Here is a 27806-nt window from a genome sequence, read left to right on the forward strand (position 1 = left end):
GGTGTAAAAATGCTCCTCATCAATGCATTTTAAAAATAAAATGTACAAAATGTTCTTGCCCCAGACCTCCTTGGATGATCTACACACCAGGGTCTCACAAAATTCTACGAGAAACACTGAGTGGAATAATTAATCTAGCACTTGTGGGTTAGAGAGAATGTTATCTGCAAAACAATTTGAGAAGTAAATTTAGGACAAGACGATTTGTAGTTAAAAAATGAAAACAAAAAATAGATTTTATGATTACAACCTAGCCATTACGTCTGATTTAAAAAATGTCAACTCTACTCCATGTTAAGAAATATTCTGTTTTAACACACCCATTTTTTTCAGAATTTTCAATATTATGCTGCTTTTTGAGGATAACAAATAATCATATAACATTTCAATATGTGTACCGTTATCCCTGGGTACCAAAACCCTGACACTGTGCAAAAATCCGCTAAGTAGAACCATTTCATTTTTAACATGCACTCTGCCGGCCCCTGCTCGCAGCAATAGTCAACTGGGGATAATTGAATGCAGCCAAAGCAGTGGAATTCGTTTTAAGTGGAAAGAACAGGAAAAAAGAGCCACCACGCCTGACACAATTTTGTTCTCCTGGGCCCTGATCTCAGCAATTCAGCAATAGTCAACTGGGAATAATGGCTTGCGGCCAAAGCGGTTGAGTTCAAGTTGAGTGTAAAGTACAGGAAACAGAGCAACTGCGCAGGACACAAATTAGTTCTCCCAGCAATATTCAACAACGGATAATAGATCTTGGCCAAAACAGTGCAGTTCATTTCCGCACCAAAATATTGTTTTTCCTTTGAGCATTTCAATGTACTCATCACTCCATTTCTCTACATACTTCGAAGTTTTGCAAGATGAATATCTACAAGCACTCTCTTCCTCTTATAACTTAATATCACAATGGCTTAATTGAGCAACAAGAGTAACCATGGAATGAAACCCATATGCATGCAACATCTCAGAAGACTTCATAAACAGTTACCGAGGACAATAATGTTTGAAAAAAAAAATCAAATTATTTTGCTGAGCGTAGGCAAAAAATCACATTTAATGTCTGCGAATGAAAATGTGCGTATAATTTCAGAAAATGACACCAGATCCAAACAGTGCTCCACGGAGCACAACAGCGGACAGGAAAACATACAGAGAGTAATCAACACAGCCCAAAAGATCATTGGCTGCTCTCTACCCTATCTGCAGGACAAAATGAAATGAAATGAAATGATCTGCATTTATATAGCGCTTTTCAAGTCAATGAAGACTTCCCAAAGCGCTTTACAATGTGCTTCACATTTACCAAAAGCGGCCGCGCAGCCATGTAAGGCGCAAACCTGCTTATTGGGGGCATTATGGGTTCAGTGTCTTACCCAAAGACACTTCGACATGTAACACAGGATTTGAACTGCGATCTCTTGATCCCAAGACGACCGCTCTACCTCCTGAGCTACTGCCGCCCCCAAAAGAAAAATAATTACACTATTATTGGAGTCAGTTAGCACTACCTCGTGAAGTTATTGCTGAATTATTCTGACAGTGTTTGATCTGATTTCTCTATTCGACAGGGTTCCTATGGCTGAAAGCAAGGTGAATTAAAGTTTTTTTAAGTCGACTTTAATGCCTTATGCCAATTTAAGACCAAGTCCAGAAAAAAATAAAAAACAATTTGAAAACTATCTTTCTGAAAAACATAGCTCTCTCCAAAGTTTTAGACATGGAAAACAAGAAAAAAAAGGAAGTTTACAGTACATCATGGATCCTAAGGCAAAACTGGCTGATAACAACCAATTCCATAGAACTCTTTTGCTACACTTATGAGCATTTTTTTCATGAATCATGAATAAAATAACTTTTTTTTACTAAATATTTTTACTCCAAACAAATATAAATCGTATGTTTTCACATTTTTAAGCCTTTTGAAAACTGGATTCAAGACATTTCAATGCCAATTAAGTCCTTATCTTTAAAAAAATGAATTTAATGCCTTTTAAAGACTTTTCAAGAATCCGCAGGAACCGTTTGAAGTCTAAAACATGATTACTCTGGGGTGCCGTGTCTAATCTCGTTGCATACAATGTTGATATCAATGACAATAAAGACAATTCAATTCAAATCCATAACACACTTCTAAATGGAATAAAATGGTGAACCAAAGGCGCGCTTGGTTAAGATATTCAGTCATAAATAAAGGCTTGGTTCGAACCGCACAGTACTTTTTGTGATGATTACTCATTTACTGGACATTTTTCAAAATAGAAAAATAAAATTATAAACATAAAAAACAGAGTATTGAAGACGCCTTTGGTGTGTTCTGAGTAGTGAATAAGCTAGCAAAAAACATATTCGTAGATTAGCATTAAGCTTGTATTACATATTTTCCCGATTAATTATACGAATGACATGAAAGATGCTTTGGGGTTTTATTTCACTAGTTTAATTTAAATCAAAACGAAGCGTTTCCTCCAAAAATCCGCGCTCCTTGTTAGGTTAGTTACCGCCTCGCGAGCACCTGCGCCCCCGTGGGCGCGCGACACCGAGCTCCCGGTTACCTGCACCGAGGCCTCTCCCGTGGCAACGCGGTTCCCTCCTTGGGGTCCACCTCCGGGGGGTTCGGGAAGGGGGGGTTGGGAATTCGGACTGCCGTTCTTCTTCCAGGGGCGGGGAAGGGAGAGGGGAGGGGAACTGGCCGGGGTTCCTCGCCTCGGTCGCTCCCTGCCTGCCTGCCTGGTCCTCTCCTCCGCCGGAGCACCGCTCTCCTCCGCCTCCTCCTCCACCACCGCCGCCTCCGCCGCCGAAAAACCACAGTCAAACTGTTGTGTATCACTCCGCGATCGTACCGGAAGCTTGCTACGTGGTTGTAAAATAAGCACAGTGGTCTGAAACTCGCGGCTCGGGGGCCAGTTAGCGCCCGCATGATGGCACAGTAGAAACTTTCTTTCTTTCCGTCTGTCTGTCTGTCTGTCTGTCTGCCTGCCTGTCTGTCTGTCTGTCTGTCTGTCTGTCTGTCTGTCTGTCTGTCTGTCTGTCTGTCTGTCTGTCTGTCTGTCTGTCTGTGTCTCTCTTTCGATTGTACCGGAAGCTTTCTATGTGTTTGTAAAATAAGTACAGTGGTCTGAAACTCGCGGCTCGGGGGCCAGTTAGCACCCGCATGATGGCACAGTAGAAACTTTCCTTCTTTCTTTCTTTCTTTCTTTCTTTCTTTCTTTCTTTCTTTCTTTCTTTCTTTCTCTCTTTCTTTCTTTTTCGCTCTCACTCCCTCTTTGTTCTCTTTCTTGTTATTCTATTCTTCCCTCTCCCTTATTCCATTAGTTTATCTTGTTTACCTCTGTATTTTTCGCCCTCTCTTTTTCTTTTTTGCTGTTTTACTCTCCCTCTTTTTCTCACCTATCCTCTCTTCTCTCGTTTTATCATTCGTCCTCCAGTTTTTTTCCTTCTCTCTTTCTCTCTATTTGTTTCTTTCTTTTTTCTCTCTTTTGCTCTCTCTCTCTCTCCCTCTCCCTCTTTCTCTCTCTCCCTCTCTTTGTCTCTTTCATTCTTTTTCTCTCTTTTGCTCTCTCTCTCCATCTCTTTTTTCTCATTGGCTCTCTTTCTCTCACCTACATTTCTCTTCTCTTTTTTCTTTTCTCTACACAAATGGAAGTATTATAGTCAAAATAAGTGATGGTACTTTTGATCTCACTTTATGATAGTTATCTCTTTCTCTTTCTTCGTCTTTCTCTATCTCTCTCTTCTTTTTTTCCTCTGGTCCTTTTCTCTCTCCCCACTCTCCTTCTCTCTTTCACCCTTTTCTCTCATTACTTTTTCTCTATTTCTCATTTTCTTTCTCTCGTTCTATTTCTCTTCCTGTCTCTTTCTCTCTCCCTTTCTTTTTTTTCTCCTTAATCTACTAGTATATTCGGTGATATTGTTTTTTATTTTACTTTGTGGCCCTAAGCTAAAATGAGTTTAACAGCCATGACCCACCTACACCCTCGACTAACCATCCCATGGGTTGAAATTCTATACATACTTTCTTCTACAAGGAATGGTTTTGAATTTATTTTGTAAGGCCATCCACCGGATATTGTATTGAGTGGGTAACAGACATTGACAGACTACGCATGCGCAAGACCGAGCGGCCTGCAATAATCCTGCAGCTCATTGTCACGAATAAGAGGATGCAATATGATGTGATTAGTAAAAGGAGCTGCCTAATTAAAGTTAGGCTGGTTCCCTTTCCGACAGGAGTTTTATATTAAAAAAATAAGGTATATTGAATCTTGCACTGGTGAATGCATGTCTTTATTTCACTAAAACCTTCCATTACGTATTTGGCAGAAACATGTTCCTTGGCTCAAAACTGCCATTATGTATTTTTCCTGTGTAACAATCGAATCCATAAAATGTATCAATAACGAATAAAAGCGGTTTATCAAAGCTTTGCTGTGATGCCACCTAATGGTAAACCCCTGCATGTATCGTTTCAATAAAGGGTTTAAAATTCAAATCTCGCGAGACCTTCATAAAACGCTTAATTACTACTGAACTTCACCTTTTGTACACCTTTTTTTCATGGCCAAATTAAAGCACTTTTTAAGGACTTTTAAAGCCAAGTTTCCAATTTCTCTGGTACCAATAAAAGAAGCAAACTGTTGAATGATGTATTTAGCAGAGCCACAAATATATCTGCGATTTATATATGCAAATTTTAATCTTGCATGGGCATTTATCTAGATATAGGATTTTTGGATATTAAGTAAATCTCTTTTCATATGGGTGTTGGGTAAAATTGACAGTAAATATTGCTTACATTTTCTGTTGTAGGGAGTTCTTCCAGTTTTCATTATAATTTACCACTGGGAAAGGCTACTTTCATTTTTTGCATGATCCGTAATAAACTTACATAATTGAAACGTAATTCTTGCACTTATACATTTTACATAGTGCCCTGTTTAGGTGTCGCATGCACCTGTGCTCTCGGGCGCCGCCTTTAGACAGCACCGTACAAACTAATGCCAGCTGCAGTTTATCACGAGAGAAGGAATGCAATGGCAAAGTGAAGCCATCAGCGTCATTTTTAAGCGGAAGTGTAGATAAACATGACAACAATTTCAAACATTTACAAGCACTTCACCCAAAATGAAAGCATTAGTCAATCCTTGAAAACACATTAAAAATCAAGGATTTCAAGCACCCGTACAAACTCTTGTAAATGTTAGTGAGGATTAAAATACTGTGGCTCAAACACTTTCATGTTAAGGTGCTTTTTTATTTCATTTATTCACATCTCATGATACACCCCGCTGAAAAGCTTTTAATACTGATTCGGGCTCCTCGCCCCTCTTGACACTTCACCGCTGACCCTGAGGATGTTTCGAATTCCAAAACATCCATCTTACCAATTCCTCGATCGCCCTTAGACAACACAGATTTCAGCCCAGTGGGGTAAAAGCAGTGATGTGTCGGTCTGGCACTGTACGAGAGAAAAAGAAAGGAAAAAAAAAAAAAAAAACCAGAACTCCTGATTAAGTGATGCTTACTCTCACGACAACAACACAAACAATGCCCAAACCCCTTGGAGCGACTCGATGGATTTGTAGTGCTGCGAAAGCTTGGATCGCACTAAAAAACACACGCACACAAATTGGGCGGAGGATGTTTGCCTTCACCTCACGTCCTCCAGCGTTTTTGTCCTCAGAACTCCACAAGTTGGGAGCGAGCGAGCTAGCCGGCACCCCGTAGTAGCATTCCAAGTCAAAGAAAACATGAATGGCAGCCTCTCAAACACTTACGACCACTAAGTGCATACTTTTGATTTTCGTCTTTGTACAACTTGTAAGGCAGGAAGTGTTTTGTTTTTTAAATAGTCTTAATTCATGCCTCCCTGCACATCATTTCATTTTAAATAAGTGGACGGGGAGGGCCTGGAAGTAGTCTAGCGTTCATCAGGCCCCATCTTGTTGGGGGTAGGGGGAGTCCAAATTGTGCTATGCCATGTAGATGAAAGTGTTGATGTCGGTTTCGTCCCGCTTGATGTATTTGTGATCGATGAGCCACTCGATCTGCTCCTTGATCATCTTCTTCTGTGGTAAAAACATGTTCTTTAAAATCTCCACCAGCTCCGTCTGAAGTTGGGCGTTGTTGATCCGTTTCCTCATCTTCATGATCTGGATGATGGCCTCCTAAGCAGAAAGAAAATGGCTGGAAATCAGAGCTGGGCGAGCAAGAGGATTGGCCAATAGAGAATATCTCTGTCGTGACGCGGTTTCTCCAGTTCATGTATTTTTATCGGGAATTGTGTTATGCATTCTGATTGGCTAAACGGTCGCCCTCATTGTGGCACACAAACGTAAAACATCATGTCCACAAAACGCTCAGGACCGACAAAGGAACAGGCAGCCGGTGGGAACAGGCAAGGGAAGATGCTTTCTATTGCCAACAAATCAGGACCCTTCGACACAGTAAACTTGCCCCTGGAGCCCCATGTGGGTCAGTGGCTCCCTGGCACTTTTTCAAAAATGTTTGATAATGGAAAAGAATAGGGTTTCTGTAAAAGGGCTAACAGGGAACACAGTTTGGGTTTTCCAGTGAATATAGACTGATAAAGTATGTGTATCAATGTTTCATTCCTTATAAGGCTTATATAATGCTTTTTTGGTCAAATACTGTATGGCTCTTTCAACCTTTTGGTTTGCTGACCGGAAAGAAAAAGCAGTTTTCCATAACATCCACATAATGGCAACAAAGTATAATACAATGTAAATGGAATTGTGTCCTTAACCAATACAGTTCTGCAATAAAGCGAAAAGATTGTTTTTAAGATTAAAATTTCTATCTTTCTGATTACATTTCTCCTTGTGTTTCTGCTTGGAGCCTTTTCTAGGAAAAAAATGGTCTACTAGTGATGCCAAGAGGCAAGAAGAAATCTGCAGGTTTGAGAGTCCTCTCAATTTGGGCCCTATTGGTCTGGAATACTCATCCCACTGAGATCCGATCTGCAACCTCAGTGGAAGAGTTTAAATCTAAGCTTAAGACACACTTATAGTCAACATCTTATGAGTGATGTTGACCTCACACTCTTTTCTTCTAGTCCTTGACAGAGAAGAATTGCACGGTGCAAGCATTTTGAGCCATTATACCTGCACTTAGACCTGATGTAAACCTTCATCTAGAACCTGCTGCATCGGTAAAGATTATGGGACAGGAAGATGTCCACTGGACATATTTCATGTAAATGATATCTATGTATTGTCTGTTAATGCCCTTACGACATTGAATGAATGAATGAAAACTTTTATTTCGAACATAAAAATAAAAACAGGACAAAAACAATGATTCAACAACAAAATAATGTCACATAACATGTTCGAAAAGGGGTAGTCAGAAGCAGATGCTTATTTTCCCTACCCCTTTATCTTCCCTATTAAATACATTTTATAGATAGCTCCTCTTGTGTCCAATACAACAAAATCTCATGGATATACTTATTACATAAGTCAGATATCAATAATTATAATAGTTACAATAATCACATATTTTATACACTAATCTTCGCAATACCCATCCCTCAACGTCATAATGCGCATAATGTCACTGCGGCACCAGTAATAACAATAAAAATAAACACAATACTTATAACAGTTCTGATGTAATAATAGCAACAATAACAACAAGTTAACCATAGTTTGAAATGCAGTATTTCCAATTTCCCTCATATCCCATTTTCTTCATCCCTGTATTTCGCAAGTAATGCTTTTTTGTATTTAAATTTGAACACATGGATAGTTGGACATTGTTTGATCTTATTTTGCAAATTATTCCAATGTCTGACTCCACACACAGACACACACATACTTTTCCTGGTGGTTCTCACCTTTGGGATTTTGAATTCACTACAGCCCCTCAAGTTATATTTTCCCTCTTTCCCTCATTCATTGCAGTCTGGTTATCTTAGAAGGATGATTACATCATGCACGGCCCCTTATCAACGTTTCTTCATGCTCATGTTTTAAAGTTTTTCCTTGCCCTCATGTAGGTTTCAGATCAGGGGATGTTGGAATGGTGGTTTGTGCAGCCCTTTGTATTTTTTTGTGATTAAGGGCTGTACAAATAAGTGACTTGACTGTAAATTGGGTTTGTTCTCTGGTAAAAATGTAGAATAGATGTCAGGCTAAATGACTGAAAAAATAAATAAATCACCCACATCTTCATTCACATTCACAACACCTATGTCTTCATCAGGACCTGCAGGGGTCAGTACACCAATCAGTCAACAACAAGTACCTAATTTCCTCTCAGTTGACAGCAACTTCCTGAAAGACAGCCATATTGGCCTTAAACCAAGATGTGCACCGGGGACAAAGCAAGCAAAAATTGATCATAAAATCAAGCAAAGCTTGAAGAAAAAAGCTCGGAATCCAAAGACCCTCAGTTCTCACTCCAACTTGCAAGAGTTTTAGTCACGCAAAGAACAACTAAGTCTGTTTCCCGTCTTGGTTTTTATTGAGATTTAAGGTGGTGATAAAGGTGTTCCTTGTTACAGTAATAGAGTTACAGTTCAGTGGGTTATCAAGGGTTCCCACAGATTAGGGTACGGTAAATTCAAGACTTTTTAATGCATTTTGAAACAAAATGCAATACCAAGTCCACAAAAAAAACCCACAATTGAAACATATAAAATAATTTTTAAAAAAAACATTAATTAGAGGCAAATTCAAACACATTTTTTCAATCACATTTAGGTCAAGGTAAATACTTTCGATTGGAAAATTGGGTTTAAGACATTCTAATGCCAATTATGGCCTTATTTTTAGAATAAAGAAATCAATGCATTTTAATACTTTTCAAGGATCCGCGGGAACCCTGGTTTTTCAGTGGGTTATCAGGTTGAAAACCTCCAAAATGAGGACTCTTTGTAGACCAAGCTGTTTTCTTAAAGCATCGCTTGATTTTATAAACAAACGTTTTGGTTGCTTTGTCTCCGGAGCAAATGTTGGTTTGAAGCCAATATGGCTATTTTTCAGGATGTCACATCAGAGGAAATTGGGAATTTGTTGTTTGCTGGTGTACTGACCCCTGCAGGTCCGGATGAAGACATAGGTGTCTTGAATGTGAATGAAGATGTGGGTGATTATGTTCAGTCAGTTAGCGTGACATTAGATATTTAATAAGTAAAAAAATAAAGGTTTCTACTTTGCGGGATTGGAGTATCTCGAGACCTTTTTTGGATCGCAACCCCCGCAAAAAACGAGGGATTACTGTAAATTAAAAGGTTTTAATGAGATTCGCTGTACCTGCGTTCTGAGTATCCTGAGCTGGACGATGCCCTCGTTCTCCTCCTCTCGCATTCTCTCTGTGGTCAGTTGCAATCGACCAATCAGGTTTATCTTTCCCCGCTTCTGAACTTTGGAATTTTTTCTGCAAATATGAAAAAAAATAAGAATAATAAGTAATACAGGAGTTTTGTTTTTAATAGTTTGCACACAAAAAAAACAATTCTTACCTTATGTGCAGAAAATGTTGATTGTATTAAGGATTGTTTTTTATATACATAGGATTCTTTTTAAATAAGCATAATTTTCTATCTATAAGATGGTACTTCAATTTAAATGTTTTCTGCGTAGTTTAGAAAAAAATAACCTCCCTCATTTTTATATCCTTGTTTATTGCAAAGTAACCATACATTGTAAATAAACATTTCCCTAATTTCCTAGGAAAACTACCTAAAAATCCTTAAATTCAGAAAAATTAAGGTTAAGCAGCATCTACTGCAAATGGAGGATTTGATTTTTTGTGTGGAAAATTTTTTACACAATCTGTCAAAAATGTTGCTAATTAAGTTTTTTTTTCTCATTTCAAGATACTTTATTTGAGAAACAAGATAAATTAAGAAAATGTATATACTTAAAATAATCAGATATTTCTTATCGGGCAGATGGTTTATTAGTTTGCTCATTTTAGCAAATATTTTCCATCTTGGTTGGGAAAAAAACTTAAAATAAACAAAATGACCTCGCAGCAGCGAAATTTAAAAAAAAAAGAGAAAAATAATTGCATTCGTTCAAAACTAAAAATAAAATCAATGATACTTAAGGGAATAGTTGGGTTTTTTTTAATATATATATATATATTTATACATATATCCACTCTGGATTGAATTCATGAAAGGCCTGTCCAACATACGCCTGTTGAATGGTTTAATCTGGCCTGCCATGCATTTCTGACATTGTTGATAGGCCATTTCTATCATAAGTTATGATTATTTTATATGTATGCAGACGAATTGTTCTCTCCGGCCACTAAAGGGCAATGTTGAATTTGTATAGCGTGGCGAGTTGGCTCAGGTATAAAACTGCATTCACTCAACTGTTAAAATAAACCAGATAATACATTTTATGTTTAACAGGAAAATCTTTTCCTCCATTATTTCTTATAGATGTGTTGTGTTCAGAAGATCCCTTGTCATCCTTGATTAGAATATGTAGGGTAGTTTACTAATGTAGGCTGAATGATAAAGCATAATACTGAAAATCAATTGTAAAAAATTTGGAGATAACATTTTTTTACTGATCCAGTCCGCCTGAGAACAGAAAGTCTGGATCCGCCCCCAGAAACACACTGATTTGACATCCCTGCTTTAAAGTGAAATGACCAGGTGGAATAATTCAGAAACCACGTCCAACAAATACCAATCTTTGAGAAAATAAAATATCTTATGAGGATTTTTGCTCACATGAGGGAAAACTCCTGATTGACGTAAAATAGCGTTCCCTCTGCGAAGTCTTTGGGTGACGAAACTGCTGGGTCGTATGACAGCACCTGCCGCTTGAGCTTGGGAAACGCCACCAGGGACTGCAGCAAAAAAAAAACATTTTTCAGCATCATGTGCTAATTTAGCGCACCTAAACAGTTTTTTTTAATTAGGCACAAAAACAGGAGTGTTCCTCCCCACAATTAAATAAATATGGTGCAAAATATTCCACACGTCAGGGGACTTGAGAAATTTTGTCTCAAAGTTGACCCATCTGGCTTGTTTGCTGTAGAGCTGTGATGCCATTGAAGGGAACCGCACTTTTAAAATGGCGAATCCCATTAACACAACATGTGAGGCCAGCTACAAAACAGACAGTGATTGTCGTGATCAGTAAATTGCATACCGCTCATTTCTGCTTGGAGGTAGGTGATTGTGGCTTTTTGTGTTTTTCGCCACGTGTGTCGCTATTGGTATGAACTTATCCGGCTAGCTCCCAGTTAGCGTTGAGGCAGCAGAGGGCTTTACCGTTTTGTTTTCTCCCGGGTTGGACTCTTTGTCTGCCCGCCATATGTTGTTTGGCCAGCTAGCCTGGTGTTAGCGATGGTCTTGCCGTAGCCGCGTTTTGTTATTGGCTCCTAGTTAGCCTTGCTGTTCACTGCGTGTTTTTGGGTCAACCCACTTCGCGTTTTTTCAGCCGAGGCTGCGGCCACTTTTTATTACTCAGACCCGGTTAGCCCCCCGTTGCTTGCTGCTTGCCTATTTGTTGTACTACACCCACTTTGACACATTGCCTAGACATTCTCCACAAAACCTACCAGAACTTGTCTTAAAACACTTCTTAGACTAATTACTACATAAAAAAGTACAGCGACTGGCTTGCTAAGGTGCTAGTGTTCTTCCAATGATGTCACAGCTCAGGATGGCAAAGACAAAACATGAAGTCTTCAAAATGCTTTATCTTGAAAAATATTTGGACTATACCTAATCTTCTTATATGTAATAACTTGTGAAGCCCTTAGAGACTAATTGTGATTAAGGGCTATACAAATAAAAATGACTTGACTTGACCTATTGTATAGGTATTATGCAAAAAAAAACATATATTTTTTCCTCACATTTTGCATGTTTAAGAATATGGGATTCCATTCAATGAGTGACCTCAAGATTTATTATGCAGTTTTTGCTTCCTTTTGAGTAGTAAAATTATCATTATGAATCGTTCCCTCTGCGTTTTACCCAGAGCGTGCGTCGAAGCTCTGCATCCGGCAGCTCAGTGGCGAGCTTGAGGTTCTCGAAGCTGATCCTTTCCCTAGGCCGCTGATTCCAGGCGAAGAGCACAGCTAGCTGGAAGGTAGTCACTTCCAGGTCATACTGGCCTACCTCGTTCTTGAAGGTGATCTGGGCGTAAAGAGGAAGAAAAAAAAGGAGTTTGCGTGCCATGCATAGTATCAAACGTGATCTGCATGGGTAACACCCACAATGCCGTTGGACATGAGGTGATGCCAATGTAATTTGCGGCCACTGTGGTTCTTCTTGTAGAAGTCTTCCACCTCCGGGATGAGGTCCTCCAGCTCCGTGGGAAGCGATACAAAAACTTTCTCGCTACTCCGTGACCACGCGCCGGCGTTCAGGATCTTGATGTTGACCGAGTCGGCTAAACAATAACAGAGGTTGGTTAGGATCAACACATGTATGAAATCATGATTACTTCAGCTACACTAAACAATGATCCCCCTGGTATAATTAGACATTTTAAAGTTACCTAGTTCCTTTAAAGTATGTGTCCAGTCCATGGCCTTTTACCATTTACATATTGAAGGCTTGGTTTAATGTATTTCCATCTGATATTACATAAATTAATATATGTAGACAAAGGGATACGGTGTCCCCGTCTTACAACTCTTTACGACATCAACCATACAAAATATTATTCCCGAGTGATAACCCGAGAAAATGCAAAATGCAGTGTTAAAAAAAAAATAATCAAAACCAATCTGGCCCTATGTGAAAGATGAATTGCTTTCAGTCCATCACAGTGCCACCACCATGTTTCCCGTTGGTTTCATGTTCTTTTTGGAATTGAACCCAGCTTTCCCAAAACTGCTACAGTTACTTCGTGATTCAACAAGAGGGGGCAATTTCTTTTTCACATAGGGTCAGATAGTCCTAGAATTTTGTACCCTAATAAATGCAATCAACCTTTCAATACTGTAATTTGTATTTCCTTGTCTCTGTGTGTTATTAAAATTGGTTTGATGATCTAACACCGTTGTGAGTGATGAATATGCAAAAAAGACAGAAATCAGGGTGGCAAATATTTTCTCACTTTACTGTAGCTATGTTAATTTGTGCTAGCCTAAACTAAATGAGTGATAGCATGAGAAGAATGGCTAAAAAAAAAAAACCAAAGGATCTTAAGGTCTCCTTAAACTAAAACTTTTTCTCTCTCCACCCGCCACGATAAATTTCCCTAACATGTCTTTTACCTGGTAGAGCCAGCTTGTTATGTTTGTGCATTTCTTTAAAAGACTGGTTGAGGTCTTCGGACACTTTGATGTCCTGAAACATTCTGGCCAGCTTGTTGACGTAGTCTGCAGGCATTCCCACTTCCTGTTGAGAACGATAAGAGATAGAGTATAACACAAAAGTGAGTACACCCCTCAGATTTCTGCAGAGATTTCATCATATTTGAACAACACTAAAGAAACGTCATTTTGACACAACAAAAGGTAGCCTGCGTAAATCGTATATATCAGTACAAACATAAATCTTTTATTTTTCTTTCTATTTCTTGCCATCCTGCTTACCCTGAGCCACTCCACCATGTTCTCCTCAATCTCACTGTCTGCTGAGATGTCCAGGATGAGGCGTCGGGTCAGGTGGGCCTTATGGTAGCGCATGAAAACATCTTTATTCTGGACATATTTCAGAACCAGCAACTGCAAAAAAAGATGCATGTGGACTATATATCAGACATGAAAATGAGTCAAGGCATGAAAAGGTGAGAAGGGTGTGGAGAACATACTGTATGTTCGAAAACACTGTACAACCCAAAGTTTGAGTTTGGGGTGGGATTTTATTTCATTGTTATATGGAAAATTGTTGAAAACTAGGTAGACTATAAGTTAAAAAAATTTTTTTTTTAAAGAAAGACACACACACACCACTTCTTTGAGCTTGGCCTCGATCTCCTCTGACGTCAGCTTCTTGCTGACTGGAGTCTTTCTGAGCAGCATATCACAGTAGTTGGCCAGCAGCTCCGGACACTTGGACTCAGGTTGCGTTTTTAAACCCACACTGAAAGAACAGCGAGGAACGTTACACAATATCGAGTGGTTTGTGAATACAGACAGAAGAAAAAATATTTTACCCTTTCTGTTTCATGGGAAGTTCTAATTTAAATATGGTGGCATCGTTGACGACGGCTTTATAAGCCTGAGTTAGAAATAAAACAAGTTGAAAAGCATTTGTCAATTTTTCAGACAGAAAACACAAGCTCCAGCAGAGAAAACAGGACTTACTTTGTCTCTGGCAGTGAGGAAACGTGGATCATCCTGGAATGCCTCTTTCACCAGCCGACTGAAGCGATTGAACAAAGTAAGCAGTTGCTCGACATATTTCTCAGAGTCCTGCGACATAAGACGGAATGTACATCTTAAAAGTGGAAAAAAATAAAGCCTGGTTCCACAAAAACAAAGAAGAAGCATCCTCACAGAGGTGATGGTTTCAGCAGAGGCCACCATATCAGCAAGGCCCGCATTCATGATGTGCTCCTCCAGGTCCTTCAGCATGGGCTCGATGCCGCTCGGCACTTTGTCCATCAACGAAAACATCAGATGCAGCTCTTTTTTTTCAATCACAAAAGAAAATAAGGATACTCCTGAAGGTTTTGGCTGATTACCAACTCTTAAGTGAAGACAGTACACTACTCACTGTCTGTTTCATTCCTTTTGATCATGCCCGGACACTCAGCTAGGATGGTCTCCTTGAAGGACGTTACCAGAGCATTTACACAACACTCCATTAACTGGAAAGAAAAAAAGATGGTTGTCAAAGCTGACATAAATTGGCTTTATGACTTCTACAGCCATAATAGGACAAACTTTACATTTTCCAGATGCAGTTTCCCAACTCTGCATCAGCCTTTATACAATTATAGGTACAAGAATGAGTGATGAATTTTTCTTAGCCAAGGCATGGGTCCCATTTCGTATTAGAACACTTGTATAATGTTAAGCAGTGATATATTTTCACATAATGAGCACACCCGGATTCATATGCACTTTCTTCAATATCTATCTGTCAGTGTGATGGTACTCCTAAGAAAATTGCATTGTAGTTATTAATGACTAAGTAAGTATCGATCAATTAATTGATTAAGTCAAGCTTTCGTCTCCTCAACATTCCTTGGACATATGTTTACCAAAGCTGTGTAATGTAAACTGAACTGAAAATAACTCTATTTTGCATGTGTTTTTATTTTATTTTCTATTGAGAAAAAAAGGGTTAAGTATGAGTCTCCATGAGTACAGAATGAAAAACAATCCAATATTAGGGTCGATCTGGGTCATTTTACACAAAACGACCATATTGTTTTGTTTGTTCTGAACAAAATGCTCTAGACTGGTCAGTATAAAATAAACCAATTTTAGGGAGCGTTTTCTACAGAAATAATCTTTTTACAGATTGATCTTGTTCAAAATAATGAAAACATTACCCATTTTTTCTGTGTGTTATCTATGCATAACAACACAGGACGTTGGGTCTAACAAACCATAATATTTGGTTGGTTCACTTTTTACCAAACAGTTTTTAGAGTGCAGGATTTTAATGGTTATCAGTTGGGGAAAAACCTTATCAGGGTTCCTACAGCTGAAGCAAGTTAAATTCAAGACTTTTTAAGACTTTTATAATGCCTTTTGAAATCAAATTTAAGACTAAGTCGACAAAACAATACATTTAAAACAAACAAAACACCACATGATTTAGAGGAAATGTTAAACAAATGTTTATTTTATTTTTTAAATCACATTTTGGTCCAGTTGAAAACTTCCTATCTGAAAGACATAACACTCTCCAAGGTTTTAGACATGGACAACAATAGATAAAAGTGTCGTACAGTACATCATGGATCTTTAGTCAAAACTGGCAGATGAGTACTTTTGCGCGACATTCATGAAGCATTTTACTCATGATGCATGAAAAATAACTAATTTTTTTCATTTCAATAAAATATAATACTCATTAATGGTTCATATTTTTAAGACTTTACAAAATAGGATTCAACACATTTGAATGCCAATTAAGACCTTATTTTTAGAATGTGAATCAAGGAAGCAAAGTTTTGGGTGCTCTGAGGCGAGTGATGAGCAACAAGAGTATGAGTATGGATGTTAAGAGGGGACTGTATCAGAGTGTGATTGTGCCAACTGTGTTGTATGATGCAGAAACTTGGAGCCTGAACACAGATTTGAGAAGGAGATTAAATGTTTTTGAGATGAAGTGTTCGAGGAGTATGTTAGGAGTGACAAGATTGGATAGATTGAGAAATGAAATTGGGAGAGACAGAACTGGAGTAGTAGTGGAACTGAGCAAGCATGTGGATAAGAGAGTACTTGGTTGGTTTGGACACATGGAGAGAATGGATGGGAGCGAATGTTGAAGAGGATCTACAGAGCAGAAGTAAATGGAAGGAGAGCAAGAGGAAGACCGCGATTGACGTGGATGGATGGTGTTACAAGTACACTGCAGGAAAGAGGTCTAAATATAGTGGAAGTTAGAGCTCTTGTTGGTGATAGGAATGAGTGGAGAGGTGTTGTGAAAGGATGGTGGGATGTTTAGATATGTTCTATGGGATGGGCCAGGGCACCTGTATGATGTGGTAGGGGTAAACCAGTGAAAGCTGTCGGGCCCTGCTGTTGAACAGAAGAGGGTGTTGTGTCACCCTGACCCGGGTGACATGGCCGCTTTCTTGTGTCCCGTTTCATCTGGAGGGACGAAAGCATGACCAACTTGGGTGCCGAGGTGCTTAACTTGTTTGGGTGTTTGGGCAATTGGGTTGGCCATGGTCAAAAACATTTTTGTGTGTGTGTTTTTTGCTACTTTTTCCCCTTTTTTAATTTTCTTTGTTTTTGTGTATGTTTGTCTTGCTGTCAGTAACCCCCCTTCGAGGGATATGACCAAGGTAGATAGATAGATTTTTAGAATAATAATTTCGATGGCTTTTAAGACATTCCAAGTATCCGCGGGAACCCTGGTTATGCTTCATCCATAATTATAAAGAGCTTTTATTCAATAATCAAAACAGACAAGTAAAAAAGCTTACTTTTCTGTACAATGGTGTGCATACTCACCGCTTGAACAGAGTTGCAGTCACGCCTTGTCTCTAGGTATCGTAGTGCACGTTTCTCCTCTTCCCTCAACTTGGAATCAGCCTAATCGAGCAAACCCCCACATTAGAATGTATTCAGATACTTTAATCAAATCACGGTTCAAACTTACATATTTCATGTAGTTCTGGACGCCGTTTTGTTGGAGATAGGCGTGTGCTTGCGTTCTGTAGAAGCGCTCTGTGGAATCCATATAGGCTTTTTCAAAGTTGTCCCTGTAGATCTGCAGCTTGTCGTCAGGGTTTGAGCATAAATTTACTGTGAGAACAAAGAGAACATCATATTCAATGTTCTGTCAAGTGGGAAGAAACATCTGTGCAAGCAGAGAAAGGAACCTCTGTCGGGATTAAATGAGGTTAAAATGTTTATCTGCTAGGAGAGTCACACTGTACCTCAATCGATCACTGAGCAGATAATATAACTGACCCAGATACAGTACTTTTTCTCCGGCGATGGAACAATAGTGTATTCTATGAGTAAATTTGTAACAATATACTATAAGTGTGCTGCAAAATCTGTCAAATGTACATTTGAATAAATGCACACCATAACCCAAATGTTTCTTTTTAAGTCTCGGGGGGGAAAACTAGCCAATAAGTTTGGAACTTGCATGTTAAGACTTCTAATTCCTTGCCGAGTCATCTACCTTAAAACTTAGATGCCACACTCTAGATAAATAGTTTCTTACCACTCAGGAAATAAAAGGGTGGTACTGATCTTACATATATTAAATAAAATGTCCCCTACTGCATTACATAGAAAAAAACAAAGCACAAGTCCAGAATAAAGTGCGTAATTTGGCTGTAAAAATAAAGACCGTGGCACGAATTAGGACAACTCCTCTACCCTACAAAAAAGAAAACAATTTTGTACAGTTGTTGAGACACATCTTATTTATCTGTAACACTGTTTTTTAAATATTTTATATAGTTATCATATATTTACTCATTTAGTGCTTTAATATTTACTGTTTAGCCAAGGTTCCATTCTTTTTGGCTTCCTCATGGTGTCACAATTCGTGCAGGGAGTGTTCCGTCTATAGTTATCATATGCAGGGTGTTCCAAAACTTTTGGGGACATTTGAAGTCCTCACATATCCTTAACGACGAATGGTAGTAAGAAAAAAGTCCAGCCATTTTTAAATCAAAACTTTTTTGTAAGGCTAATAATTGTTTTATTTATTTTCAGATCAATTCTTTCAACCAGAAAAGGCGTTTTGAGTGCTTAAAATTGCAAAAACTGAATGTTGTTCAACGTGTTTTACGCAGAAAATTCGGAAAGGAGCCACCAGAGAGGAAGTCCATAGTGAGATGGCATGGTTAATTCATAAAGGATGGGTGCTTATGCCCCGCTAAAAGAAGGGGACACTCCTCAAATCCAGATGATGTGATTGAACGAGTTTGCACTGCTGTCCAGCAGAACCCCATAAATCAATCAGAAGAGCCAGTAGGGAACTTCAGTGTCCTTAAAAAAACTGTTTGCGAGGATTCGTCAATGTGCTCCCTATTTCAAGAGAGGTGGATGAGCTGAAGGCACGAATAACAAGCTGTAGCAACCATTGACAATGCAATGCTGGGACGCGTGCTTGTGTAACGAGCAAATTGTTCCAATACGAAATAATTAGAAGATATTTTGTTCGCTCCTGTCCTTCAAAAAACATCCAAGAGAAACCTAAATCGCTAAGAGAATACAGTATTAAGATAAATAAGTTATTAATAAAATAAAACACGTTTATTATGAGCACTTACAATAGAGGGAGTCATCGTAACGAAAGTGTGCACGCGGTGTGGAGGTAAAGCTGTTTGGGGCGGTTATAACAAGGAGTCATGAAGATTGCTTACATATTTTCTTCATATTTAATATGTTTTGGGATCATTTCAAATTGTGTATGGAGTATAACAATTTTTATTAAGGTAAACTGTTTTTTTTTTAATTTTTAAAAGATGGATCTTGTATTGCCCATTTCGGCTCTAATCAGGATCTTCTCGGTCACTCATAGTAGACAACGTCATCGTAGATTGCTAATATTGTTGCAGTATTCTACATTCTGTAATTCTGTGAGTGAATAGGTGCTGCATTGTGTTTGTAAGGTTTATTATCGCTTAATAGGAATGATTTGCTATCATTAATAAGGGGAGCAATTGGTGAAGGTTGATGGGTATGAGATCAAGAGAATGTTTATACAAAAGCACTTACTGTACACTTAAAATTAAAGTCAACGTAGCTTTAAATGAATGTAAACACAAAAACATTTTACAGGACATTTATTCTTTTGCCTGAAGTAGTTTGCATGTGCAAACTGGACAAACTGATCCTGGCAAGGAGCGGTTTCTAGTGGTAGTCTCTGGGACTGCTCGTGAACTGGATTTTCCTTCGTATAGCGAGCAAGATTTTGTTGCAAATAAAACTTGTATACTGAAATTCTGGTGTTTAAAGGTGCTCATATCTAGAAGTACCACTGTATCACTAACAGGATAACCAAAAGTAGATCGCTGCTCACCGTAAGACTCCCGCACTCCGATGACCAACTGTGAGTCGAATGCTTCCCCCAGCCGCTCGTCGTGGACCAGCTTCATCGCGCTGTCTTGTAACCTGTTCTTGATGTTGGAGAAAATAGACTCGTTCCACGTGTCCAGCATCAACTGCGCCAAAAAATAAATGGTCATTACCGCACATTTGTGCCAATTGTTTGATCGCCGGCCAGCCGCTCACCTTTCTGACGATACTGTCCTCCACGTTGGACTTTTTGGTGCTGCCCTGCTTTCCCATCAATGTGATTTCTAACTGGCAGAACGGCTTGGGCAAAATGTCACACTGAGTGAAGAACTTTCGCCACTCCACAATGTAAGCCTTCAGCAGCGCAGTGTCATCCTGGTGACTGAGCACCCGCTTTGAGACAAAAGCGGAAAACGTGGGATTCATTTTTACTGGAAACAGTTGACATCGCTCTTTTACAGCAATTGAGAAATCATTAGGGTTGTTGCAGGACGTTTATACAGTTTCGTAATAGGATGATGGATGAATTAATGAAACATGCACTCTAATCAATGGAGCTCTACCACATTAGGGAATAGAAATTTATCGTCTAATAAATGTGTACAGTAATCCCTTGTTTTTCACGTGGGTTGCGTCCCAAATATGAAAGTCAAAACCCCCGAAGTAGAAACCTTTATTTATACATTTATTTATTAAATACTCTAATATTTATTGAAAACAAAGAACAGACTCAATTATTTGTTTACCAAACAAAAGTACTGTTCTTCATAAACTTTTCGTTTTTTTGCAAATACCTTCTGCACTGTCAAATAGTAATTTTAAAAATAATCTTTTTCCGAGAGCCATGTTTTTACTTCACATGCGTCGCCATTCAGTGGACATGATGGAAAACTGCATTTACATCCCTTTACAGCAGGGGTCGGCCACCCAATTGTTGAAAGAGTCATATTGGGCCAAACTCCCATACTGTGTCTATCTTCATTGGAAACCGTTAAAATGTGTTGTTTGTGTTCCTACAAAAGTCAGATATTTTTCCATTATCCAACATTTTTTAATAAAGCGCCAAGGAGTCACTAGGGAGCACCAAAGAGCCGCATGCAGCTCTAGAGCAAGTTAAGTGGGTCGAGAAGTCCAGCTTTGTTTTGGCCCCGTCTTTTGTAAGGTTTTTAGAGAAACTTGAAATTGAAAAAAATGTGTGCATACATAAATTGGGTTCCTCGAGTTGTTTTACGTTGGTATGCAACTCACAGGGAAACAGAGGCAGAAAAAGGGTTGGGCGACTGTCTAGCCAATCAGAGTGCAGAACACAATGCACGATGGAAATATGCAAAGTAGCGAACCACGATAAGTAATCAGTGATACATCAAAGGGTTACTGTAATTTTCATAATTCATAACAACTAAATATTGCTCATCGGGATAAAACAAAACATTATATCAATAATCAATTAATCTGTCGATCAAATTTTTGATTACGGTAATAAATTCATGAAGTAACCTAAAAATATTTTGTTTCAATCCAAGTTTTATCAAACAGAAAACCAATTAAATGAAGCAGTATACAATCAAGATAGTTCATTTACTGATTTGAACCTCTATTCAAAAGTTTAATAAAAACATCTTATTGTGAGAAATACATTATTTCAGTACAAAATGTTTACCCTGAATATAACACTAAGATAATTAATCAGTCAGCCATGAGAGAAAATAAAAGTTAGCAATTTAAATTTTGAGAAGGTGACATTCTGAGGATTTAGAGAATTTCTCGTTCAAAAGGTATCCAAACCATTTACCAATTTTAAAAACATTTTCTTATTAAAATCGTGATCCTTTAGTTTGTGAGTTTTTGCACCTCTTGTATCAGCACCAGAATCCTATCTATTGTGGAATCTGTAAATACAGTGTTTATTTTATAGGTCACCTCACTGTTGTATAAATAATTAAATAACATGAATAAATGAATACAATCTGGACACACTCTGCCACTCAATTTTACCGCTTGTGCTTGTTTGATGAAGTCTAAGATGTCCTCTTTAAGGGCCTGGTGGATCTTGGCGGGACCTTTGTCATCCCACAGGCAGACGGCGTGGACGTCTCTAAAGGAAGGAAAGACGTCATAAAATCAAACTTGACTTAAGGGTTTTCAATTTAACAAGCTTAACTCACGAGAAAAGGTCAAACCACTGCTGTTTCGTGACTGACTCTTGCCGTAACAGCTTTAGTACAATGGGACGCATCAGGTCCCATTTATCCTCAAATTGAAGGGAGCCTTTATTCTAGAAAGGGGGGGGCAAGGGACAATAATACAATTTTTATTTGTGGTAATATTATGAATAAACAGGACATACAAGGCCAAAGATGCAGACAACATAGGTAAAATAATGCATTGATATAGACTATGCTGTCCCAGTCCGATGCAGAGATTATACAGTAATTCATGCATTTGTTACCTCCAGTCTCGATTACTGTAATATACTACTCTCCGGTCTCCCGAAGTCCGAAATCAAGAGCCTCCAGCTGGCACAAAATGCTGCAGTGAGGCTTTTAACTAAGACGAGAAAGTTTGATCACATTACCCTGATTTTAGCTAACCTGCATTGGCTCCCTGTTAGCTTAAGATGTGATTTTAAGGTTCTGATGGTAATATACAAAATCATGCATGGACTTGCTCCCTCATGTCTTTTAGATTGAATTTGTCCCTGTGTTCCGGTCCGGAGCCTTCGCTCTGAAAATGCTGGTCTACTAGTGATCCCAAGAGCCAAGAAGAGAACCGCAGGTTCGCAAGCGTTCTCCATTCGAGCCCCAGTGCTGTGGAATTCTCTGTCCTCTAAGATTCGATCTGCAACCTCAGTGGAACTGTTTAAATTTCGGCTTTAAACACACTTCTATTCTATAGCTTAAGAAAAACCTATATTTCGTGTTGACATTATCTGTGTATTATTTGTTATTGCAACATCCATTGCAGCCTGGTCATCCTAGAAAGGGGAAGACCTAATGTGCAGTCCCTTCTCAAGGTTTCTTCATTTTCCTTATGTTGAGGTTTGTGAGTTTTTCCTTGCCCTCATGTAAGTTTTAGATAGGGGAATGGTGTAATGGTGTGTGTAGTTTCCAATAATCTGGTCTGTACATCTCTTTGAGACTGGTGATTAAGGGCTATACAAATAAACATGACTTGACTTGTTATTACAGCAAGGGGGAAAAAGAATCTTCAACTTTCATTTTTCTGGAATGTAGGAGGAAGCTGCAAGACCTCGGGGCAAAAAAAAATAAACACTGACTAGAAGTAAATGTTATTCTTGGGAATTCCACTCCTAATTATGTATACCTGATTGTCACTTAACAGACAGAATACTGTTATTTTAAGCATTGACATTATTATTGTCATTTTCCAATATAAATTGTCATATTTAGGGAAATCTTTTCTCTTTGCAAATGGAACCACACATGTTCATAGAATGTGTGCGAACATAACACATCATAATTCAAATCTTTATGAGGTTTCTAAAGCGCTTGCTGGTGATCTTATCCTTTGAGTCACGTGTGTTGGAGGAGGCAAACTTGAGAGACACAACTGGGTCCCTTATTTTTCTCTTTGAAGTATTTAATACGCGTTTACCCCAGAGTGTCATGCCTAATATTTTTGCTTGCAATGTTTCAATTGTTGTCAATTTCAATAGAGACAATTCAATTCAAATGAGAAGCTCACTTGAGGACCAATTATAAACACTACGTTTTAATACTTTTAATAAGCATTTAGCTAACATTGTAGTTGACATGTTTTAGTTAAGCTACTACAAATCTGTTAAGAGAGCTACATTTTTGTTACTGATTAGCACAAAGATATACCAGTGTGATATGCATTTCTAAAATAATTTAACATGTCAATTTAAGTCAGATTTATTTATATAGTTTCAAAGGGCAGAACAAACATTTTGGTAGTGACAACATCCCCTGATCTCAAACTTACACAAAAGCTAGAAAAAACTAAGATAATAATAACAAATAAAAAAACAGCATGAGGGAAAAATACAACTTTGAGAAAGGACCACCCTTTACGGCATCCCTCTTATAGGTTAACCAGGCTGCAATGGATGCTGAGTCGACACCAATCGACAAAACACGCTCGACAATAAACATAAAAAATAAGTGAAATTGGGACAAAGTACACTACAGGAGTGGAATAGCTTCCCATCTCAACCAGCCGGACGGTGCAGAAGGCTCCAGGTGATGGTATCCCTTTTGCAGATGCTGGTCTGCAAACTCAGAATGCATGCAATGTGCAGGATCTGTTGTGCTTATAACTATACTATTGATATGTTATTACCAGGTAGTAATTATTATAAGTGGGGTAAAATGAGTCCAGTCAACCAATAAACCGTTCACTTTGACAGGGGCACTGATTTTAGGCTATTTCTTAAAAAGAATATGGGAATAATTAATCACATATTTGAAAAGAATGATCATGTCAATGATTTCACCTGATTTACTTATATAAATATTAAGCTAATTTGAAAAAAATGAGAATTTTCACGTATTTAAAGAGACTGATAATGGCAATGATTTCGCATGCCAGTTAGAAAATCGAATTTCCTCGAAAATAGAAATGACTCATTAGCTCACCAGTGAGCTATTTTCAGAATCAGTTCGAAGGCTTCTTGGCTGTTCTTAGGGGGCTACTTTGTGGCCGCAGTTACCAAGTCTGTGTTTTAGTTGAATGAGGGGTGAATTCTTTCTCAGTTTTTGTTCAAGAAACAAAGTTGTGGAAATTCTAAATAATTGTAAACACATACAAGCACAAACACACACACATTATTGTTAAGGGGATGTAAAAAAGTAGAACGGTGGGGACAACAGCCTGCCTGAAGAAGTACATTTTCGTCACACGCCACTGCTCGTGCTGGCTGAGGTCTAGCTCAAAGAGCGGGAAGACGCTTAATACAGAATACAACAGTAACCTGCAGGACAAAGACTAGGAACCTTCCCGTGGTGTCCTGCGAAGGGCTCTCTCCCGGGGGAGCCTTACGAATCCAACTCAATCCACTCAGACTCGCTCTCTCTTTCTTTCTTGGTCCTCTCTCCTTCTTTGTCGCTCCTTTTCTCTCTCCCCCTTTACACTCTTGTCTCTCATTTTCTCTGTCCCTCTCTTTCCTGCTCTCTCCCCACCTCTCTCACTCTCTTTTCCCCCTTTTTGCGTTTTGCTCTGTCTGTGTTTCTTTCTGTCTGTCACTCTCTTTCTCTCTCTTCTACTCTCCTCTCTCTGTTTTCTTAGGGCGGGCGACTTCGAGAGCAACCCTGGCCCCCAGTCCAAGATGCCAGTGGTGCTTTCGAACCATTCGCTGCGACCACACCCCAATCTCCTGTACTACCTGCCCACGAGGCTTCCATAAATCGTGCACCGGCCTGTCCGAACGTACTAAGGACTTCAGAGGCTTGGTTTGCTTGGGTCAAACCCCGTCAGGCCTGGCAGCACAGGACAGTTGCAGCCCCCTCTCCTTCGGAGAACTACGGAGCCTCCCACGAGCGAGTCTAGCGCTACTAAGGATTACCTTAGGCGCCTTGAGTGACTCGACAACAACAACAACAGTAATCAGATGATGAAGGCACTGTATCTTTATCCGAGTCAGATCAGAAGGCTTCTCCTACTACTGGTAACCATGGAAACCCGTACTGTTTCTTGTGGGGCAGCAAACCCCTAACCAAAAAACATTCTGGAGAGGGATGAGCGCTACCAGGCTGTACCTACTTAAATCACAACTTAGAAGTGGTATGTCAACGACCCTGCGGTTAAGGGATCCGCGATTTAAATTTATTGTTCTTTGAGATTATAATTGCACATGCTTTGATCATTAAAGGTCCCTTTCCAACATGTAAAAATGCTTTGCAAGCCCTCGATACGACTGATTATTAATCAAAACCAGCAAAGACTGTCAGGCGGAGTTTAAAACCAGTTATGGGGTTTAGTGGCAGCTCAACGAGCAGAACCCCCCCCATCACCAGTCAGATCCCTTTTGGCAGCCTTTAACGTGGGTTTAAAGGGGGAGGCAGCCAGTCAGCTGCAGATTCTTGAGTGTGCATGACTGACTGACTTGACAGATGATATCGCATTTTCTTTTGATGCAGATCAAACTTAGAACGCGTCCTGACAGGGAGACGTACAGCCCTCCCAGCCGGAGTATGAAAGCCCCCATCCCATTCCCCTCATTTAAGAAGCTAATGAGGTAGCTTTGCCATTCAGCTAATCTCTGGCAGGGAGCTAATGCTAGCCGAGTTAAATTGCTCCCCCGCGCCGGCGTCATAGCAGATAAAGCCAGCGGCGCTCCACGGGGTAGGGTCTTTCAGAAGCCGGAGACTCTCGTGGAGAAGCGACAGCTCGTTTGTGACACGTCCTCGAGGGTACGATATTCGGGAATAAATGAAATTGAAGTGGCTCCTACCTTTAGTAAATTAGACGTCGCCATGTTCCCTTAACTTATAGTCTCGCTGAGTCTCGCGAGAGCTTTGCTGTCAGTCGTCATGCCATATAATGAAAAGAATATGCATAACTACTGTATATGGAACGATCGGGGTATTTTATTTAAACATTAATCGATTTTTATTCAACTTTGGTTCGACAAAAATGTTATAATGGTTTTTTAATAGGTCATCTTTACTTCTGTAAAAAAATATCATTAAAATAAACCCATTTTCTGTTTTACCTGGTGACTATAGAAATGACTTGGAAGACACTTCTCCTTTGACAACAATATTATAATGGTTTTAAAAAATTGTAATAGATCATCTTTACTCCCGTAAAAAAAATCCTTAATATATACACATTTTCTGTTTTACATGGTGACTATAAAAATCTCTTACCTCTCCTGGTATCTGCATGTCATTTAAATATCCGAATGGTAAAGGATCCCAACAAATTGGTATACCAGTTGTGGATACTACTACGATTGGGAAAATTGGCTTAACCAACAAATCGTTATCAAAGCGTAAAAAAGAAAATGTGTCTGTTTCAGATGTGATGTCTTTCTTGAAGAAATATGTTCAATTGATTGACTGGAAAACGGTCTAGTTGTTATCTTACTGTTATTTTTTAAGTGGGGTGTGGAGTTTGAGGTTTCCTTAAAATGTTTGAAATTCAATATTTTCTCCATGTGTTAACAATACATAACTGAGTTCAGAGAGACTTTATATAATTTTTTTCACCGCGCCTATCTGTGTTCCGGCCACGGAGCACTTTAGGAAAGTATGTGGGGGGAAGGTTAGAGGGGGTGGTGAGTAATTTCAAACGCGTGCTCACAGGTTTATTTTCTCCTAAGATGAAAATTGTCTAAGAATTGTTAAATTGGGTTGTCACTATCGCATGTGTTTTCCAGCTATATTAGTTTTATCAATTAATCATAACATTGTTACTTTGATAATTACATTATTGAATCAGTTGTTATAAATGCACATCATGTTTACCCACATATTTTAATGAAGTAATTACTTGCTGAATGTATTCTTTCATATCAGTGTACTTTCCACTAATGCTCTTATCATACAACCTTGAGGATTTAGTTCTGTGCAGTCCTAATCTGTTGTGCATGGAGTCCTTGTCCTTCAATATTAACCAGAGCGACTCATTAAAAAATCTAGGTGTCACATTTGACCCTAATCCGTCTTTCCAAACATACGTTAGGAATATCACTAGAACAGTTGTTTTCCATCTTTGCAACGTTGCTAAAATTCGCCCTATGCTGTCCCAGTCTGATGCGTCAATCTGTACGGAAGCGGACAGAAAGAGACTGCAAAGGGTGACCAACACAGCAGAGAGGATCATCGGCCGCCCCCTACCTCTCCTGTCCACCACCTATAACCCCCGGTGCCTGGGAAGGGCAAAAAACATCATCTGAGTTTACACACATCCTGGCTTCCATTTGTTCAACCTGCTGCCCTCTGGTAGGCGCTTCAGGGCCCATCCATCCATCCATTATCGTAACCGCTTATCCTCAGTAGGGTCGCGGGGTGCTGGAGCCCATCCCAGCTATCTTCGGGCAGTGGGCATGGGACATCCTGAACTGGTTGCCATCCAGTCGCAGGGCACACAGAGACAGACAACTCACTTGCTCATTCACACCTAGGCACAATTTGGACCGGCCATTTCACCTAACATGCATGTCTTTGGAATGTGGGAGGAAACCGGAGTGCCCG

The 27806-nt window shown here is 39.2% G+C and overlaps 2 protein-coding genes across 2 annotated transcripts in view; both read right to left on the minus strand.

The window, feature by feature from the left end:
• Nucleotides 1–2767, minus strand: part of capn5b (calpain 5b) — a 55697-nt gene extending 52930 nt beyond the window's left edge. Inside the window, exon 1 of the mRNA XM_088320960.1 lies at nt 2559–2767. The gene's annotated coding sequence lies outside the window, so the exon portion shown is untranslated. The remainder of the gene's footprint in view (nt 1–2558) is intronic.
• Nucleotides 2768–5236: 2469 nt separating this feature from the next.
• Nucleotides 5237–26116, minus strand: LOC148349204 (cullin-5). Its single transcript, XM_088321377.1, has 19 exons — nt 26060–26116; nt 21792–21901; nt 21622–21721; nt 19843–20019; nt 19631–19772; nt 17243–17388; nt 17095–17175; nt 14675–14768; nt 14455–14585; nt 14263–14370; nt 14112–14176; nt 13906–14038; nt 13549–13680; nt 13228–13351; nt 12220–12395; nt 11978–12139; nt 10721–10839; nt 9282–9405; nt 5237–6170 (listed from the first exon to the last, which is right to left on the minus strand). Exons 1-19 carry the CDS (start codon nt 26081–26083, stop codon nt 5976–5978), a joined length of 2343 nt encoding a protein of 780 aa, XP_088177503.1. The 5' UTR covers nt 26084–26116; the 3' UTR covers nt 5237–5975.
• Between the last annotated feature and the right edge of the window lie 1690 nt (nt 26117–27806).

The sequence above is a fragment of the Urocampus carinirostris genome, chromosome 17 (assembly GCF_059441175.1).
Source record: "Urocampus carinirostris isolate Australia breed hairy pipefish chromosome 17, RoL_Ucar_1.0, whole genome shotgun sequence".
Lineage (NCBI taxonomy): Eukaryota > Metazoa > Chordata > Actinopteri > Syngnathiformes > Syngnathidae > Urocampus > Urocampus carinirostris.

Coding starts and splice junctions, on each gene's coding strand:
- LOC148349204 (XM_088321377.1), bottom strand. CDS start 26,083: ATGGCGACGTCTAATTTACTAAAG. Junction 17,176..17,242: donor TCCAGAACTACATGAAATAT/GTAAGTTTGAAC, acceptor TTGCTCGATTAG/GCTGATTCCAAGTTGAGGGA. Junction 13,352..13,548: donor ACATGGTGGAGTGGCTCAGG/GTAAGCAGGATG, acceptor CGTTCTCAACAG/GAAGTGGGAATGCCTGCAGA.